Source organism: Octopus sinensis, linkage group LG4 (genome assembly GCF_006345805.1).
Source record: "Octopus sinensis linkage group LG4, ASM634580v1, whole genome shotgun sequence".
Classification (NCBI taxonomy): domain Eukaryota; kingdom Metazoa; phylum Mollusca; class Cephalopoda; order Octopoda; family Octopodidae; genus Octopus; species Octopus sinensis.
Window position 1 is genome coordinate 105,727,742 of NC_043000.1, and position 20,397 is coordinate 105,748,138.

Consider the following 20,397-nt stretch of genomic DNA (forward strand, 5'->3'; position numbering starts at 1 on the left):
GATTGGATAGCCCAAGGTTGTTTATGGTGAGAGCAAACATTATTATTGAATAAATGGCTATCAGTAATAGTAAGAAAAAGAACCCTAGAGGTGTAAATAGAACCCATCCTTACATATGGTTGTATGAGTTGGAACATCAACAAAGAAGTGCAAAAGTTTATCAACTCTGCAGAGATGTAGTTCCTAAGAATACTGAGGTCCTATGCAGAGTGACAAGGCCCTTGGACAAGCAAAGACTACCAGAAATCTCCCAAACAACATAAGGAGACAACAGGTTCAGCTCATTGGATATCATATGAAAAGAAAAAAATCCATGGGCACTTGGTGATATTTATGAAACTGAAAGGAAAAGCCAAGGAAGACAGGAATAAGTTGGTTTCAGAAAGACAAAGCCACAAACATGTTAATTTGTACATGGGAGAGGCGGGTGAGCAGGTCTATAATTGCCAACACCAGTAGGCAAAGTACAGAAAGATAAATAACCCTTTCTATCACTAACCACCTTGTAGTATGGACTGGGTACATTTTATCATGCCATCAGTACCAGAAAGCATATTCTGCTGCCTGCCAGTGTTGTCAGATTTCATTTATATCATGCCATCTCCACTCAGTCATTCCTCATCCACTTGCCTCTCCTCCTTTCATCAACCTTATTGTTTCTGCCTTCCCCCTCTAGGTCATGCATTTATTACTATACTAGAGTCCTTCCTTTTCAGAATATTGGTCCTCTAGAATTCCCTCTCTGCTTCCATTTTTCCTGCATGAGTTTTCTCAAGAAGAGTACAAATGGCATTAATTCCATTAATCTATGATGGTCATGGGCATTGCCTCTTCAAGACCCAGTAAGTTAAAAAGAAAGAATTCTTCACCATGTGTCTGTCACATATCTTCTAATGCACTTTTCATCAACAGTTAAACAATGCTTTTGCTTTCTATTTGCAGAGATCAAAATAGATGGAACAAGTCATCTGAAAGGTATGATGTCTCAATACAGAACCTGTCTGTGATTCTCAAAGTGACCGTGATTAGCTTCTCCCTGTAAATCAAAAAGTAAAAAAAAAACACAAAATCATAGTTCTGTTATGTGTTCATCGCCATTTATTCAAGGACATTTAGATATATAAGGTTCTTATAGGGTAGAAATCACAAAAATAAAATCACTTTTCTCTGCGTTAAATACCATCAATATATATATATAAGTATTATGTTTAAAACAGCAGTTGAACACTTGGAAGTGACAGTACAATAATAGTGGAGCTGACAGCACTGTATCTATGTATGTATGTATGTGTGTGTGTGTACATATATATATATATGTGTGTGTGTGTGTGTGTATCTATTTATGTAAGTGTGGGTCAGCAAACTTATATGATCCTTGATACTGCTACTGTTGCTGTATCTTGATCAGAAACTAGATAGATACGTGAACTGTGCACATAGACAGGTAAGTAACTAGTGTTAGTAAAATACGACACACATGGCCATCCAAGGAAACCTAACGAAAGTGTCATAAAGGTACCAAAGAAAGGCATCACATTTACATTGGTTGTGGAAAAAACGGTTTTGATGCCTATGGAACCTGAGAATCTACCTCTGTGCTCACCATCAACAACATACTTCAGAACATGAACACAATGTGTGGCTGAATTTTTTAATAGGCTGAGAAATAGATTTTCTTCCAAGGTAAAAAAAAAAAAAAAGAAAAAGAAAAAGATAAAACAAAGAAGAAAATCAAAAAGGTGTGATGGAATGAGATGCCAGTATGAAATTGTGAGGAGAATGTCAGTTTGTGAGCGAGATAGTGTTCTGAGGCAGAAAGGTGTTCCATCATCTTGTAGTCGTGTCATGGTAGAGTTCTATTGAACAAAAAAAATAGACAAATAGTACAGTGTGTGTATGTGTGAGAGAGATTTACTGTTATAGTTGAGTATGAAGTCTTATAGCAGGAATTGTGAGATTTATGCATTTCCCTCAGGCATTAACAATGTTTTCAATTAAGAATCAAAACTGGATTATGGGCTTGCTTTGAAGAGAAATCCCTGCTGAGCTACAAAGCTGGCCATATGTTTCGATATTTCAGGGAGAAAGAAAATAACAGAAGGACATATTTATCAAATAGTTTATATAACTAGTGAGTATAACTAATTAACTTTTAGTAGATGCTATCAATTAAATTTCAAGAGATGGTGTGTGTGCATGTGTAAAGTTAACCAGTTTCTACATATTGACAAGATAGGAAAAGAAAAGATGGATGAACACTTTAGAATTGTTTGGTAAAAATGCTGTTAAGAGTTCAAGAAATAATATTGGAACTAGCCAGAAAGAACTAAAAGAAAATGTCAGATGAGTTCTTTTAGTAATAGAGAAGGTAGTCTACAGAACATGTCAGTGAAATCAAAATTGTGAGAAAGCTATGAAAAAAAAATCCAAAACAAAACAAAAGACTTTCAATAAAATCAACTGATTTTGAGAGAGAGAATATCACTGGATGATTATTTATGAAGATATGTTTATATGTATGTCTTTATTTTAGCCCTCATTTTCAGCCAATGATTCTGCAGGCTAGCAGAGCCTGGATTAATATTGATACAGTTCAAAAGTGGAATAAATTGGTTTACCATGAGGATGAGGAAAAGTCTATTGTTTCAGGCAGTACACTTTGTTGGAGAGTGATGTTTCCTGATAGTAACAAATAGATACAGCCTGAAATAGGACTGTGCAGCTAGCAGAGATAAAAAGAGAGAGGGAAAAAAGTCTTCTGTTTTTAAATATTTACTGTTAGAAAAGAAAACCATGCTTACTGTAAAATAGAAATTATCTGTAGAATTGCAGAGGAAACTACAATCTCAACAACCTCGACAGAATTTGAACATACAAATCACGAGGTAGCAGACTACGTTGCTGTGAAAGTAAAAGTATCTATGTCCTCTAGCCCTCTACTACTGTTTTGATTCAACTGCTGATCACTACATGTGTAGTAATTTCATATTCGACATCAGGGAGGGCAATTTGGTATTTGTTACACGAAAATCTATGTTTGGACAGCAACCAAAGCTAAAATGCCAGCAACCTGCACAAATAATCACAAAACAGAAACTCTTAAAGCAAGTCTACTTCTAAAAGAGCTGTTTGTTCAACTCTACAAACACCAACAGTGATTTTAGAACTACTTGCTTCATGTCTATGAGAACATTTCATCAATACTGATTCTTGTAACTAGTGAACAGTTACACAGTGAGGCCAGCAGTTCAAAACTGACAGAGCCTTTATTTTACAAACACACACCACACACTTGCATCTAGCTGTCCACAACATTAAAGAGAAAACTTTTGAGTCAAAGATGTGATATGCTACTCAGCACAGCCCACAGATTGGAGGCAGTATTACAACTGATGGCATAGATGTACAAATGATGGAGGGAAGTCTAAATATGGGACTGGATTTTCAAATCAATGATCACAGACTGATTAACATACAGAGCCTTCTAATGTTTACAACTGTATCAATACTATACAGCTATTTCACCAAGAATAGCCCTATAATGTCAGGAACAATGTATATATATATATATATATTTATATTGAACACACAGACATACACCCATGTATATAAATAGGCTTTTTGACTAGGCACAAAAGCAGGATTTGAGAGTAAGGATATAGTCAAATGTATCAAGCCAAGTATATAAAGGGAATTTCTTAAGACTAAAGTAACTAGATTCTTCTTCATAAATACCATTAACATCTTCTCTATACCTTCATCCAGAGTGCTCAACTGTTCGTAGGCACAAATATCCTTTATGTTGAGAAATTCAACCTAACTTACAACTTTAGGTTTCTTATTGCAAGCAAAGTATGTTAAAATGAGCCAACAATTTGGCTGCTATTTCTCTGTGGTCATTAAGCCATATAGAAATAACAGCCAAGACTTCCTAAAATCACACAGGTTGAAATGCATCTGACAATATATCTATTTGATCAGTACTGAGCAGGCTTAAATACAGTTTTATCTTTAAATTTTACTACTAAGATATCATATACACATACGGTAGGTTTTCTTACTTACACAAGAGTATATTTATGTTTTTGTACAATAAAGCAAAACAATATGCATAAAAATATTTGTATACAAACATATATCACATCACAACCAAATTAAGGTTATTCTGGTCAATTGTTATCTCAACAACAACATATGCTGCTGACATATGGAAGAATTGAAAAACAAATTGATACCTTCCGACAAAAATGTCTCCCCAAACTCCTGGGCATTAGATGGCAAGACAAGATCACAAATGAGGAGGTGCTTTGAATAGCCAATATCACACACTTAAGTCTTGTCATCAAGAGCAGAAGAATGCAGCTGACAGGGTATGTCCTACAAATGGGGGACAATATCCCAGCAAGAAGTGCAGTGACATGTTTACCAGTTAGTGGAAAGAGACCAATGGATAGGCCAAAGAAAACCTGGATATTCACCTCAAAAGATGACCTGCACAGCTGTTGCACAAACTGGTTTCAAGATCCGAATCTTGCCAAAGAAAGATAGAAGAGCATAGTGGCTTGTTGCACTGAAGTTGGAGGAACCAGATGACCACACACACAATAATGGAAAAGATAGAACGGAGGAATGACAAAGTAATTTTCAGGAAATTGGAGATGCACACACACACAATGAATGCAAACATGCTCAACTCCTCATCTGTTGTTGACAAAATATCAAAATTTTGACAAACACACACACATACTCATTCAAATTTTAACTGCTTTTAGTGCCTCAGCTCTAACCTTAAACCTTAAGGTCAATGAAATATTTTTCAGTGACAAATTGAGATTGATTCAATCAAAGATATTCTAACTGCATTAGATATTAGCCCTGTTTATTTAATATAACATTGCATTTGGTGAACTATCCTCAGTAAATGATACCAATGAGCCAATCACTGCATTTTTGAGTAACAAGGGAATATGAGAACATTTCATCAATGCAATAAAAATATTGCAAGAACACTGGTTGTTCTTGTCACTGATCACATCCTTTACTGATTTCTACACACACACATGCATACAATAAGCTTCTATAGTTCCCGTATAGCAAATTCTACTCCTAAGTTATTAGTCAACCCAAGGTTAAACTAGAAGAGACTTGCTCAAGGTCATGCACATGGGATTGAATTCAGAACCACTTGGTTGCAAAGCTAACTTCTTAACCATACAGCCATGCATGTGGCTAAATTAAAACAAAGCATCACCATCAACATCATCATATAGATGTTCGGGAAGATTATTTTTCAGTATCTGAAACCACTCAAACCATCAATTTCCATTCAGTTCAGTGTTCCATACAACTAATCTGCTGTCACATAGATAAAACAGAAAGACCAAACTGTGCTTTGGTTAGTGATATAACATGAACATACAACTTGTGAGCAGTGACCAATACACTATCCACTTAACACATCATGATCAGATCAGTGTCTTGTAACCATATATAAAATGGATATAGTTAATTATGAGCTCCCATAAGTGTAGATAAAGGAAGAAAGAGAGAGACTCTATTTAAAGACATTACATACCATGGACAAAACATCACTGGAAGTCTATCTTTCGCCAGAACTGTGAACTAAAGGATCACTGGTGATATTATCAGCTTCCTCCATCTCCATTATTTCTTACTGTGTTCAACTGTACCTTGACATATTACTTGTTTATGAAATATAATTAAGAAGATTTTGAATGATCTTGGCTAAGGGTAGCACTGAGGTAATGAAACACTTGTGAAGAAAACAGTGATTACCAAGGTGAACTGTATCTTGCCATGGTATTTATAAATACCAACCATTTCCATAGCCAGTTGAGTTGTTCAAAAAACTATGATTTATGACTTCTAATGAAAGCACCTTCATAACTCAACCTGCTAGAAATAATAGCCAAATCTCCTTCAAACTACAGACTACCATCTTAGAAAAAAGGATACATTTGGTAATGTGGCTATGGGTTCCCTGCATATAGGGTAAAAAGGCAGGATGGTCATGGCTGAGATGCCTTTGATCAGAAGTTTGCAGAGGCAAAATTACAACAAAAACCAAAGACTATCAATAAGTTTCTCCAGAAATAAACTGAGGCATTTTAATTATTTTTTCAGATTCTAGCAATTCATCAATAACATTAGATTTAAACAAGGTAGAAGGTACCCCCACACAAAATTAAATAAGAAATCAGAAAAACCCTGTTGGTTTTTGAAGTGCCTTCACTACCACCTATATTCATGGAGAGAACATGGAAGGGTGACTTAGGGTTGTATGCTGACACACTATGTTTGTGTACACACACACACACACACACACATTACATACACTAATATAGAAGGCAGGAAAGACAAAATACAAGGAAATTAAGGTAAATAATAGGGAAGAATGAATGCCCAGTCAGATTTGTATTTAATATTCTGTCTTGTGTGTATTTTTCTCCTTCATACAACGAAAAGTCAGACAACAACAAAAACAACAATCATATTTAGGAATGTTGAAATAAGTAAACAAATGAACAAAAAAAAATAAAACAAAACAAAAACCCCAGCAAATAGCAGCAAAAGGGGGGAATAAAGGTGGGGTAAATTTGTGTACCCTTGTCAAAGAATACCCACCACCCACCCTCAAAACAAGCATGAACCAAAGTTAAGGCCCCACCCCCATTGATTATAACAAATCTAGTGTGTCAATGCAGTTGAAAACAAAGATACAAAAATCAACAAAAAAAAATTCTGCACACTTTTCAATCACAGTAAATAAGTGTTTTGTTAAAAAAATTGAGAGAGAGAGAAAGAAAGAGAGAGAGAGAGAGCATTATGTATTTAAAAAAATGGGGATTCAAATAAAAAAAGCAAACAAAAATTATAGATTGCCAATTATTACAATTAAGATTTTTAGGCAAACAATGAGAGAGAGAGAGAGAGAGAGAGAGATTAATGATTTCTTACTTAGCACAAAACTCACAGTCCATAGAAGAAAGAATGAGACAGTGTGGCAACCACGCCTTTCTTATGAATGAGAAGTAAAGTGAGCTTGCTTCATTCAAGCAGAAAGTAAAACTGGCTTTTGAAGACTCAGTTCACTAGTAGCCTCCTGTTCCTCAATGTCCAAAGGAGAAAATTAAACTTATTATAATTGAAATATACACATATATAAAGAAAAACTAACAGGAGATAACACCTGCCCTCTAATCTTTTTTAACTGAAATAAAAGATGCTGTAAGGCAAGCAGAAATTTTTACAAGAAAATCTTGTATTTTTGTGAAAGGTTAATTTGAAAATCTTGTTTCAAAAGTAAATTAATGCCAGCAATTAGTTAAAAAACAAACAGAAAAGTGGTTTCACCCTTTAACCATTTTTTTTCCTAGACCACACTTGGTGTCCCGTTGCCAATGAACCTGGAACAAACTGGAATGTTTGTTCATTCTAAATTTTAAAATTCTATGCAAATGAGAAGAAAATATAAATTGTATGCTTAAAAAGATGTAGAGTTGCTATTAACAAGTTTATAATTTTGCATACTATTATTGTAGATGTCAGTGGCTTAGACTGGTACATGTCTGGATAAACCTATCTTGATACATAGTTTGAATAGGTGTTGTTACTGTTAGTTTAGCAATAAAGGTTCCTATTTCAAATTAAATCTGGTACTCTGTACATACCCAGGAATCAAACCAATTGATATGTAATGTAGATTTAAATATTAAATGTTTCTTCAGTATTAACAATCCAAGAAAATTCTCTCATTAATATATTGCTCAGAATTAAGTACTACAAGGCATTTTGTCATCAACTGCTCTTTAAAGAACAAGTCTGTAGGTGGGATTTGGGTATATATAGCATGTTAGGCCGCTACATTACTGATTACACTTGCTTATCTTAATAATTTCTTTTAATTAATCTAAGATAGAGAAAGCTGGAACTGATCTCAGTATATCAACGATAATCCTTTTATCAACAATGGGGATGGGGCAAAAAGCCAGGAGTCAACTCTAGTAGGATTTAAACTTGAAACCAAAACTTTTAAATTCAGTTTGTTGCTGTTTCAGCAAACCATTTCTCATAGGACATGAGGGAAGGTAATATGATGTGATATTCCTGTCTTTCTCAAAGATATTAGTGATATTGATGATCATCATTTAACATCCATTTTCCATGCTGGCATGGGTTGGGCAGTTTGACAGGATCAGATGAGCCACAAGTAAGACAGTGTTGAGCTCCAGTGTCAGCTCTGGCATGGTTTCTATGGCTGGATGACCTCCTTAATGTCATGTACAGATGACAATTCTGAATTAATACTTGTTTTATCAACTCCAGAAGGATGAAAAGTAAAATCTATCTCAATGGGATTTGAGCTCTGAATGTAGAGCTTGAGCAAATACCAAAATATTTTGTCCCAAACTGACAAAACTGCTAACCCACTGCCTAAAAGCAACAATAATAATTTTTAACAAAGGCACAAGGTCAGACATTTCTGACTATAGTGAGATTTGAATTCAGACAATAAAAGGTCCTAACTAAATGCTGCATGTCATTTCACCTGAATGCTCTGGCAATTCAACCAATCCACAACTAGACTTTAATTTTTGCAATCCAACAGCTGATAAGATAGTGAAGACAAAAGCTGAGAAAGCTTCAACAAAGTACCATATTTTTTCTCAAAGGTAACAGCACCTTTTTTTTTTTATATCATATATTTTATTCTGTGGTACATGTAGTCAATTTTCTTTGATATATCTAAATGTTTTAAGTTATATGTAGGAGAAGGGGGCAGTGGCTCATTCTAATAAACTTGGCAATTTTAAACCAACTATTGATGTATTACATTCTTGTCGAATGGTATGTACATATACAATAGCCTTCAGCACAGTGGAATCAAAATCAGAACCACTTGGTTGCTAAATAAACTTCTTAACCATGCTGCCAGTTAAACAGGACAAAATATACCAATGATAGGATATAAGCTTACAAATCTGCTTATATCCTATCAAATGCCTACCAGCCCATTATTACCCTCATCATCATCGTTTAATGTCCGCTTTCCATGCTAGCATGGGTTATACATCAATAAAAATAGAGGGGTGGTCGTAGTGGAGGAAATCTAAAAGGAAGTTGATAGTTTATGGGTGAGATTGGAAACAGAAGAGTATAGGTTAGATGTAAGGAGTATAAATATAATAGGTTATACTCTTTATTTGTGGGTATATGTAATGTAGAAGTGCAGTACAACAAAAGAACAGCTATGACAAAATACTATAAATGATGAGTGTTCCCAGAATCTTTTTTACTCCTTGTCTTCATGATAGTAGCCAGAAGGACAAAGCTGATAAAATACTATCATTTTCACAGTAATTAAGTTGTTAAAAAACTATACTCCTTAATCTAAATGTTTATATACTCCCAAGATATATTTGCACTTTATGTTTTAACTATTATACTAAGACAATCAAACTGGAAAATAGAACCTGAATGAACATAAGTTCAAACCCAACCTAAGGCAATGTATATAAACAATTGAAGAATATAACAATCAAAATATATAAATAACATAAATATCGATGTAATCTGATTATCCCAGAAATATAACAAAAACTCCTAGCTATGGTCTGTCATTGATGAAAATTAGATGATTCAAGTATTGAGTTTATTTCTAAATGAATTAACATCCAGTTCACATGTCAACTCTACCAGATTACTTGGTCTTTCTGATGCCAACCAACTTGAAATTGTTTCAAGTCCCAGGATACAAGACATTTCATTTAAAATAAAATCTACTCTTGTAATTTTATGTAAGAATTTTCTCAAAACAGTAATTATTACTGAAAACATTAGCAACCTTACTTATTCAAGACAAATTTTTGTTAGGTCCCACATGTAACAGTTTGCATGCAACTGTTTTATAGTAATGGAACAATCTTGAAACTTAGTTTCTAAGTCAAAAAGCAATCTCATTCTAATCTGCTCCTCCATCTCTCTTAAACATTTACGGGGTATTATCCATAAACCCATGAAAAAATACTAATGGAAGTGTGAAAGAAAAGGTCAAGGGAAACAGAACTAACTGATCAATCTGTAGATATTCCAGTGAGAATACATGAAGTAAAAGGGAGCTGCACCATGATGTGGGCCAAAAAATATAAGGATAGAAAAGTGGACCATGGACATGTTGAGAAACCAAGATGAATATGTTAACCTGTTAACACCAGTAAATATATTTAAGCAAAAATAAACTTCAGAAAAAGCTCTGCTATGACTTAATTTTTGTGTCTAGCTTTTTGTTGTTAGCTCTATATGGAGAGGAGGGGAAATTTAAGCTAATGTAATAGGCATGATGTTTTTCTTTTATCTATGTAATAAATTTAATTGAGATATACAAACAATGAAGGATCAACTCTGCTGACCATTTCTCTTTCTCAGAAAATCTAATATTTATTCTTGCTTATAAGGATGGAAGAAAGAATTGACCTGTCCAGAAACATAATGAAACACTTAAACAGGTTTGAACACACATAAAGGATGTTGGTGGCCCAATACCTTATTCACTTGGCTATTTTATCTGAACAGGAATATGGGTAGAAAGATGCCAGATACCATTTAAGTTAATCATATGCACAAATTTGAAGACTCACTGATTGATAGTGGTAGCTTTGTAGACATCTTATGTCTACAAGCACTCAACATCACACTGACCAAACTGTAGGTCTTAGTCAATATTTTCCACTTTGAAACACTAGATCAAGTTAAATGGTCTTTATTGAAAATTATATACAACTACTTTTATAGTCTCAATGGTGTGAGACAAGTGGAGGCTGGCTTTCTCTCTTTCTCAAAAACCTTTTTATTTTCACTATTTTCTCAATGGTTTACTAGAACAATTTGCAGCCATGACATTTGAATAAGATTAAAACCTTTCTCTTAGTCCTAATACCACACCTTCCATACATTTAAATTATGCTAGTGTAAAGATTGACATTTTAGGTTAATATGTTTCTATTTACAAGAAGGGTTAGGATCAACTGATTTACACTAAAAAAAACTAGTGGTAATAACTTACTGGAAATATGAAAACCAATGAATTTGGGAATGTGATATTGTGAAGCAGACATTATAGCATTAAAAAAAAATTGCTGAGCCATACTAAATTTCCAACATCAGTATGGTTCATTAATCATTAGTGTTATGCTTTATCCACTCTACTTCAATGGTGTCTGCAGTTGTGGGAGTTAAAGCTTTTCCAAATGGACAACAGACTCTAATTGAAGGTATGCTAGTTGACTCCCCACCCTTCCTAATGAGACTAGTACAATATAACTGTTTCTGTCAATGCCTGTACTATGTAACATATGTTTTGCTTCAATAGTTCTTAACACACCCTTTACTAAGCAGCAAGAGTGTCACTAGTAATCTGGCATAAGAAGTTACTTTATAACTGAGGAAGTGTTGTCAATATTTGCTACTTGGTGAAGACAGTCCCATCCCAATTCCCAAAAAATCATGGAATTTAGACCACTTCATCATAATAGTTTTAAAAACAGAATTTAGGTAGCTAGATTCATACAAAACATTATTTGACAGACAACAGGCATCACCAAACAGCAGATGTTGAAGAACTAACTATACATTATCCTATCTTCTTAATAGTGAAACAAGAAGGAATCTAGAAAAAAAAAATTATTTAACTAAATGTTACAGGTGTTTATAGTTACACAAGACAGAAAATGAAAACTAAATATATTTTATATCTTTTAACTTTGATTTAAATAAAAAAAATAAAACTTAAAGAGAATTCACAAGAGTTGAGATAAATACCTCATAAATTCCAAAGCATATACGCTAGCATTTACATGTTTATACTCAAACATAATTTTTGTATCATATGAGTGGATGCTTGTAAGCATTCATAGGAAACAGACACACACATCTTTTGAAAATAGACAGTAAGCTATTAAAAAGTAAACATAAATTATTGATAACTTGCCTTAGATTTCTGAGATTTTTTTCAATACTAAAACTAAGTTGTCAACCTGACACTGAGACATAAACTAAAAGATATAACGGTAATTGGAGAGACAACGATAATTAACCACAAAATGAAAACACACAAATCAAAATAATGAAAATAAAAAAACAAGAAAAATATACCAGAATGTAAATTAAAAAAAATTCATTAAAAAAGTTTAACAATCAAATCCAAGTGCTTTTTTTGTGAATCTGTGAATGAGATACAGCTAAGTCTCTCTCCTCAAATCAATAAAATAAATTAATATAAAACAAAGCAAAAACAATTTAGAACACAGAATTAAAAAAAAAGAAAAGAAAAAGAAAAAATGTAGATTTATATAAACTGACATACTTATAGTTTTTAAGTAAGTTTATATTTATATTAATATTTATGGAATGCCCCAATATTGTTTTACAATCATTCAAAATAAAATATTTATTAAAGAAAAAAAAAATATAATGATCATGTTTTGCAAAGGCAGCACCAGGAATGGGGGAGGAAAATACTTATCACTAGATATATCTTTCATTAACATCCAAAATCAACATGACGACTGCAGAAACAAGCGGCTGTTTATAAAAGAATGAATGAAAATATTGCATTAACCAAAAATTTTTCTTTAAAATATTCAATTTTTTTTAAAAAAAGCTTTTAAATATAAGTTTTATTTATACATTTATTTTTTTCACCAGATAACTGGTCAGAAGTGGGGAAATTTACTGGTTTCAGTCTCTTTACAGAACACACCTAAGATTAATCGACTGTCAAACAGATGTACAGAGACAATGGTTGGCAGCAGAAGCAAACAAACGAGACACTTATCAAAACAAAACAAGATAACTAACAATCAGTTGTTGCATGTCAATGATATTATATGATAATATATCTATAGATGCATGTGTAAAGCCCAGGGTCTAGGTTTAATGGCAACAGGACACAGAAGCTAACAGTAAGGCGATATTCGAAAGAAGGAGAGAGCAACAAAGGGTTCGACCCCGACTAGTGTGAGACCTGCACTTTGATAAATAACATAATTTTTTTTTATCACATGTTGAGCAGAAAGAAAATTTACACGATACTATTTGTAAATTATAAAAATAAAAATAAATAGAAACAAAATTAAATAAATAAGCCGACAAATGGCAGAAGACGCGCACTGAACAGTTGTCAGGGAGGGAATGGCACAGAGAGGTAGAATTAAGGGTACTACAATGGGGAATGACTTCTAGAACAAGACAACCAGTTAATTAAAGGAGGGGGAAAAAATGATTAAAAAAAAAAATGAACAGGTAAAAATGGCATTTAAAAAAAAAACCTGCTCACATTTATTATTGCTGAAGCCTTATATATTCAGTGGATTTGCAGGCAATACTGGAGAGTTATATAAAAAAAAAATATCTAATAGAAGGAAATAGAAGTTCAGGATACTTATTGCCAGTAAAACAAAATCAGTGGTAAGAAAGAAAACTGCCAGTAGCAAACAACACTGACAGTTAGATATGGTAGCTTACACTCTGATTTGATCATTTTTAACTGGTTTGTCTTTAATGAACAACTAATAAATCAACTGGCCAATAGTGGTGAGGTGGAGTCTGTGTTTGTAATTTTCATTTTCAAGGGTTGAAAATATCGTAGCATTAGAAGGCTTTAAAGAGTCTGAAAGCTAAACTTTAAATAAATAATTCAAAAGGGCACTAACAACCATTAGCAAGAGTGTCAGCCCAAGTAGCTACTGAATGGGAGAACAGTAGTGTTGAGTTTTGATAGCAATACATGTTCATGTTGTTATGCTTCTCTTGTGTGTATAGAATTTGATAACAAGTATTGCTATGCAAAAATTGGTCTAATTAGAACTTTCAGAGGGGGAAAAAAAAAACCATATTGAAAGGGTGATGTGAAATGATACCAAGATCATAAAACAGGCCACTAAATGATTGCTTACAATGAAGATTTGTACAACTTTTGGCCATTGTTAAAATGTGAAAGAAAGAGAGAGAGAGAGAAAAAAAAGAGAAAATTGTTCAATGATGTCAATATTCTATGGAGTGGAATAATCCCATATTACATCGAAGATAGTCGAGGAGGACTAGTTGAAAAGGGTGTCCACCACTGTAGTACCCAACCAGGTTGAAGGCATCATATATACATAAGTATATGAAATGTTCCACATCTGGACAATTCCTACCTTTAGATAATTCTCCAGAACTATTTTAGTTCATAATAAACCCAGCCTCCTTTTTTAATAGCAATATCTGGGGTGGGGATGGGGGGAAACACTGAAAGTTTTTCATTCTTGTTTCTCTCGTATATATGTAAGTGTGACCACACAGTCAAATACACATGCACACACACAAATACACATGCACACACACAAATACACATCTGCAGTACTTATAAATCTAGTCACACAAACATACAGAGTTAGATTCATAGTCAAGAATACAAACATTTTGTGACAGTTTTCCACAAGTTTTAAAAATATCACATTTAAAACTGTTCAACCAAGTTTCTTCTTTTTGTTTTGTTGTTATTACTATTTTTTTTGCTTGTTTGTGTTGTTTGCCCCAAATACAGAGGTTGAAAAAAAAAAGAGGTGATTCCTAAGTGAGCATCTCTCATTCTGTCTTCATCCGCTTCATCGGGTAAACCTCACCTGTCCCGACGGTCGAAACAGGCATCACTACGATTGTCTTCTGACCGGCAGGAAGCTGTGTTGTGGCTGGAGTGGCTCGCAGACTAACTTGGTGAGTGTTACTAATTGGGTTTGTCTGGGCAGTGGTACTTATATTGCCGGTGTGTGATATGGCAGGAGTGAGAACCATCACAGTAGTGGTGGCAGCATTCGTACTGGTTGTTACCGAGTCTACTGCATGACCATTTCCAGAACTGTTGATGACAGTATTATGTGGAATGTAGGAGGGCTTTACACCAGCAGCAATTGAAACATTACAAGTATCCAAGGAATTTAGTGCTGCAGCATTACCAAGGTCAATGAACTGTAACAGAAAAAAAATATATAAATATAATATATAACACTTAATTTTCAACACTGGAGAAAGGAAAGATAAAGTTAACATCAGCAGATTTGAACTCAAATCAAAGAGAAATTAAATTAAATACTGCAATGAATTTAATCTGGCTTTCTACTGCTTAAATCAACTCCACCTTTAAACATACTAACAATTATAATGATTTCATTTAACTAAGTACAAGGTCAATTTTAAAGAGAGAGTACATATAGCATATGTAACTGGTATTTATCACAGTAATACCAGAAGATGTAAAAGTAAAGGTTCTGAAAGAACTGGAACAGAGAAATATAGCTATGTAATCAGGTTCCACATATTTTTAATAGTCTAACAATCGCAATATAATATCCATAAGCAGAAATAGAGTCTTAGAATAATATGAGAGGATGTGGATGGTGTGATGTTCATACTTTTCAAAAAATCATTATCGGTTTCAACAACTGAATACTGAAAGAAAGCTGTTGCTTGGAATGAATGCTGGCAATACAGTGAAAACTACTGAAGGGTAAAGCATCTGAAATGTTGTATCCATGACTTCCTAAATGATATAAATTTGGAAGTATTTCCAACTACGAAATATATATTGTGTGTAAGGCTGCTTGTGAAAACCCTCTTCAGTAATTTAGAGCAAGGCATTGTTCATTACATCATGTAGACTTTGGAGAGAGAATAACATATCGAAGCAGTATATTTCCAAAATTAGTTGGACCATACATACAGCAGGTTATCAACAATAATGTCAACAAGGTGTAAAACTAGATCATCAAAAAGGGCTGAGTTACTAACTGCTACATAAGATTAAAAATAACAAAATAAAAAATAAGAAAAACTCCCCAGAGAGAAAGAAACAAGTATGTTATAATAAAAACAACTGCGTTTGAGCTTGATTTCTTTCATTAAAAATTTTTTTTTTTTCTATTAGCTCAATATGTATGGTTTGGAGCAACAAAACTCCAAGAAAGAGAGAGAAAAACAGAAAAAGGAGGAGGAGGAAAGACAATATTAGAAATGATTGCTGAACGGAGTGAATAGTTACCTGTCTGACTTTTCCCATCACAGCAATAGGGGTCTCATCTGTGGCTGCAGCTACTTTGTGCTCTACTAAATAGAACATATATTCATCGTATAGGAGCCGTATGAGGTGGAAGGAACCAAAGCTGGCAGCACTCCGCAAAGTCAAATCTCGAATAACCATTGAACTATAAATAAATAAAACAGATACATTAGAATGACTTTCGTAAAAAGAAAAGAAAACAAAGCTGGCAACCTACAATAGCTTAGAGTTTTGTCTCCTAGGTGACAAGATGTAATGATCTAGGAAAGTTTCTTTTATCTTACTTGTTTCAGTTATTAGACTGTGGCCATGCTGAAGAAATTTTAGTTGGATGAATTGACCCCCAACACTTGTTTCCATTTATTAAATCTACTCACAATGCTTTGGTTGGCCTGAGACTAACTATAGTAGAAGACACTCAAGGTGCCATGCAGTGGGACTGAATCCAGAACCATATGGCAGGAAGCTTGCTTCTTACCACACTGCCATGCCTGTGCTTAAGTTTGTAGAGTTATAAACAGTTAAAGCCTAATCCTATTTACGAAAGGTTAAACCATATGAATTATTTATTGGATGGGTAATATCATAGGGCTACTGAATTTGAAAAGCAAATAAGGACAGGATTTTTCGACAAATAGTAATGAATAATGCACGTTTATCTGAAGAAAATATGTATGAGTATATAAACTTTTGCTAATGAATGTACAACACTGGTAAAGAAATCAGTACTTTTCAGTTTTACGTGATATTTTTGAAGGTACACAGATACATCCATATAACCCCTACTGTCAAAAAATGCAGTGAACCAATAATTGGCCCATTGGAAACCTGTAACCAATGATACTATTTACTGTTCATCAGCTGTGGGGCAATAAGTCTTGTTTCCCACCACAGTGTCCTGTTATTCAGTGCCACTGCATATTCCTTGCGCAAGTGCCTTCTGCTATAGCTCTGAGCTTATCAAAGCCCTGTGAGTGGATCTGGTAGAGGGAAACTAAAAGAAACATTCATGCATGTACATACATACTGGGACTGGGATTAAATGTTTAAATGTCTCAGATGAGTTGTTGTTAATAGGATTTTATTTACACATGTAACTGCCTTAGTTGATCTTTTTGGTTGTCCCTTAAGGGAGATAACTCCGATCTTGACTTCAGCTTCATTAGTTTAGAATGTTTACATGGGAAGCATAAGACAGTTAAATAGTATTATCCCTATTGATATCATATTTATTACAAATATACATACATATATATATTGTAAATATACAAATAAGAAATTTGTATTAATTTTATTTTAATTGAACAAATATTTTTATTTTGAAAATTAAACATTTCATTATTCTGTATTATGGACAATAAATGATGATGCTGATACCCAATAAAAGATCGGTGATGTTCTAGTTACTCAAAGAAAGTAAATATTAAAATATCTTTCATCTCCAAAATAAGGTTAAAAGTATGGAAAAAATTTTATTCGTAGACAAAAACTTAAAACTATTCGAGAATGTTTTGAAGATTCACACACACACACACACACATATATAAAAGTAATTGACAAACTGCTTCTCCATCTGTTGTTGGGCTACCGTGAAGTTTGTTTAAAAAAAGAGAGATTATGACTGATAAAATAATTAGACCTAAAATATAAAAATTATTAGAATTGGGAATCAAATGTGAAAATATCAGCAAGGGTCTAACAGAAGACTGCTAGTATGTATAATTACTTTCATTCACTTACAATAACTAGATGTGAGAGTCATGAAAATATTAGCCATAAAAGTAACACCAAATATTGTTGATACTACAAGACCAAGACCAGAGTTGTTCTGAAAATGGTAATTTTTATTTGTTGATAATGATTAAGATATCTTAAGCTTTTGACAGGATGGTACATGGCTTGTCTTTTTTACTACTGTATATTACTGACATTTATTTTTATCAATTCTAGGTAGGATTTCAATTCATGTAATTAAATACCACAAAGCATCTAAACTTCTCTCAACACCACTCATAACAATAAATCCATTTCACCCAGCATATTGTAATTTCCCCAAACACCTCACCTAAAGTCATCGTTCTCTTTATTCTTCTCATTAGTGAATCACGTAGAGAAAACACAAAGTTTGAGAAGATTTCTCTTATGCTGAGGGCAAGATAACCTCTATAGTATTGGTGCTATGAAGTGCATCCTACCATAGAAATCAAGTTAAAATTGAGACACTAGAGCAAGATACTGTCCCCTGACCCATTGAATCTTGTCAAATCATTGAACCCATAGAAAACAGATGTAATATGATGATAATGATGATATTTTTTCCAACATAAAACAACAATTACCATACTGCTACTACTAGTTTCCCCAGGGTCTACTATTTATCTAAGTTGAACTTAGACAAGCAAAATATTTGATTTCTATAGTCTTTAAAAAGCCCATCTGTTTTTTTTAATATGCTATTTTAAAAGACTGTCATGAAATGGATATCCTAGAATGGCTGCTAGTTGCTTCTCCAGGTGAGAATAACACCGAAAATTTTAAATGGAAAAGGAAATGGGTGTTATGACAATCATAAAGACATAGGCAACATAAATGAAATGGACTCGCTAAAACAAAAAAGTGAAAACAAGTCAATGATCTGAGTTGCCAGGAATATATCTTCTATCTATAATGTTTTTTGATATTAATAACTACCAAGAAATAAAAGAGCACAGCTGTTTACTTTCAATAATTAAGGGATGTCTGTAGTGATATTTTCGTTGTAACTACAAGAGGCTGATTAGGGATTAGCTGATGTACAGAAGTAAGAGAGTTTGGGAAAAGATTGGATACTTGATACATCAGAGAATACTGTTAAAGAATTACTTATAAAAAGAAGTTACCAATCCACAACAGACTACTTTATAATAAAATCCTCATTGAAAATACAGTAAAAAATTTTTGAATGTCAAAGGCAAAAAATTCTGCATTTGGTAAAATTTGCCAAGGTAAAAAGAGAGCACTGGTAGTACGTTTTTTGAAAAATTTTTTTGAAGTTAGTCACTGAAGTCCCAGAGCCCAAATAGCAGCAGACTCTCCAGGATTGACAAAACTGATACAGTCAATGGTCAGCACAAATATCTAGAGGAAGGACATGGCAGAAAAGAAAGGAAACCAATGGATGGGTCTGACTGCATACAACAGGCACCCAAGTGTTTGGTGCTGAAGAAACAGATCTTCAAAGTAAACTCATTTTACAGAATTCATACTGAATTTGTAGCGATTCAATACATTCACTATAGTTCTGAGAGTCCAGATTTCTGAGAGTGAGTGATTTTGGAGATACAAGATATTATTAACAATTAACATGAAAGAGAAGGGAAATTACCATACAGTATATCCAAATGAAATTGTAGAGTTTATACATATAAAATAAATAAATAAAATATAGTCCATGTACCTATAGAATGACCATTTCAATAAAAACTGTCTTGCAGCTTTTGGAAAATTAGCACTGCCTTCATGTGGCTTTAAGATCTGGTTGACAACTCCTTCAAGCCATACAGCCCACTGCTCTAGGGAGTTCTGTGACTGGAGAGTTTTCTTGAAGTCCTGTTCCAGCTGATGGACCATAGCATCTTCACACTGACACACCCATGAAGCTTGTTCCTACAAGCAAACAAAGTAAAATTAAACTTAATCCAAAAGAACCCAATGAAAACAACAAATCACAGTTGGAATTGGTTTTCTTTTGGGCAATGGGTGAAGCAAATTAAACATTATAATACTGATTTAAAATGAAATTCAAGCATTATAATATTAGGGTTGAAAAAAGGACAAAAATAAAAACATACAAAATACAAATCACATTTAACCTCTTTTTAAGCAATCAGTCCAAATCAACCTATATATTTAACACTTTAGCATTCAAGGTGGCTATATCCAGCTTTTCACATCTATTATAAAATGTCATTCTAAAAATAAACAGTAACATCATTGAGGTCTTGAAACAAGATAATTCATGATTAATTCAAAACAATATGAATAAACATGACATTTGACATAATAATCTGAATGCTAAAGGGTTAAATCAAAATGTGACTGTAAATCTCTTTACTATATTTATAATAAGATGATTTCACGAGGTTATTACTTGTTGTACATGGTCTGACATTGTTTCATTTTGTGTAGCCTGCATATTATGGCTATTTTCCCCACATCTGTTTTATTTTATTTACATTTTCTTAATGGATACTAATTTCAGATTTAGCAGTAGCAATTAGGATTTTGAAAGTTTTTTAAAGGAA

At 33.4% G+C, this 20,397-nt stretch overlaps 1 protein-coding gene and 1 long non-coding RNA gene across 10 annotated transcripts in view; one reads left to right on the forward strand and one right to left on the reverse strand.

Annotated features, from left to right (window-relative positions):
• Window positions 1-1,864, forward strand: part of LOC118763058 — a 47,730-nt gene extending 45,866 nt beyond the window's left edge. Inside the window, exon 2 of the long non-coding RNA XR_004998812.1 lies at window positions 943-1,864. This is a non-coding gene — a long non-coding RNA (uncharacterized LOC118763058). The remainder of the gene's footprint in view (window positions 1-942) is intronic.
• LOC115210724 (transcription factor RFX3-like) overlaps window positions 1,076-20,397 on the reverse strand; it is an 83,297-nt gene continuing 63,975 nt past the window's right edge. For all 9 annotated transcript variants that reach the window (XM_029779427.2, XM_029779431.2, XM_029779434.2 and 6 more), the window contains 3 exons: window positions 19,551-19,759; window positions 16,097-16,259; window positions 1,076-15,027 (listed from right to left, as the gene is read on the reverse strand). In XM_029779427.2, the coding sequence (XP_029635287.1) occupies window positions 14,647-15,027; window positions 16,097-16,259; window positions 19,551-19,759 (753 nt within the window). In that variant the 3' untranslated portion in view covers window positions 1,076-14,646. The remainder of the gene's footprint in view (window positions 15,028-16,096; window positions 16,260-19,550; window positions 19,760-20,397) is intronic.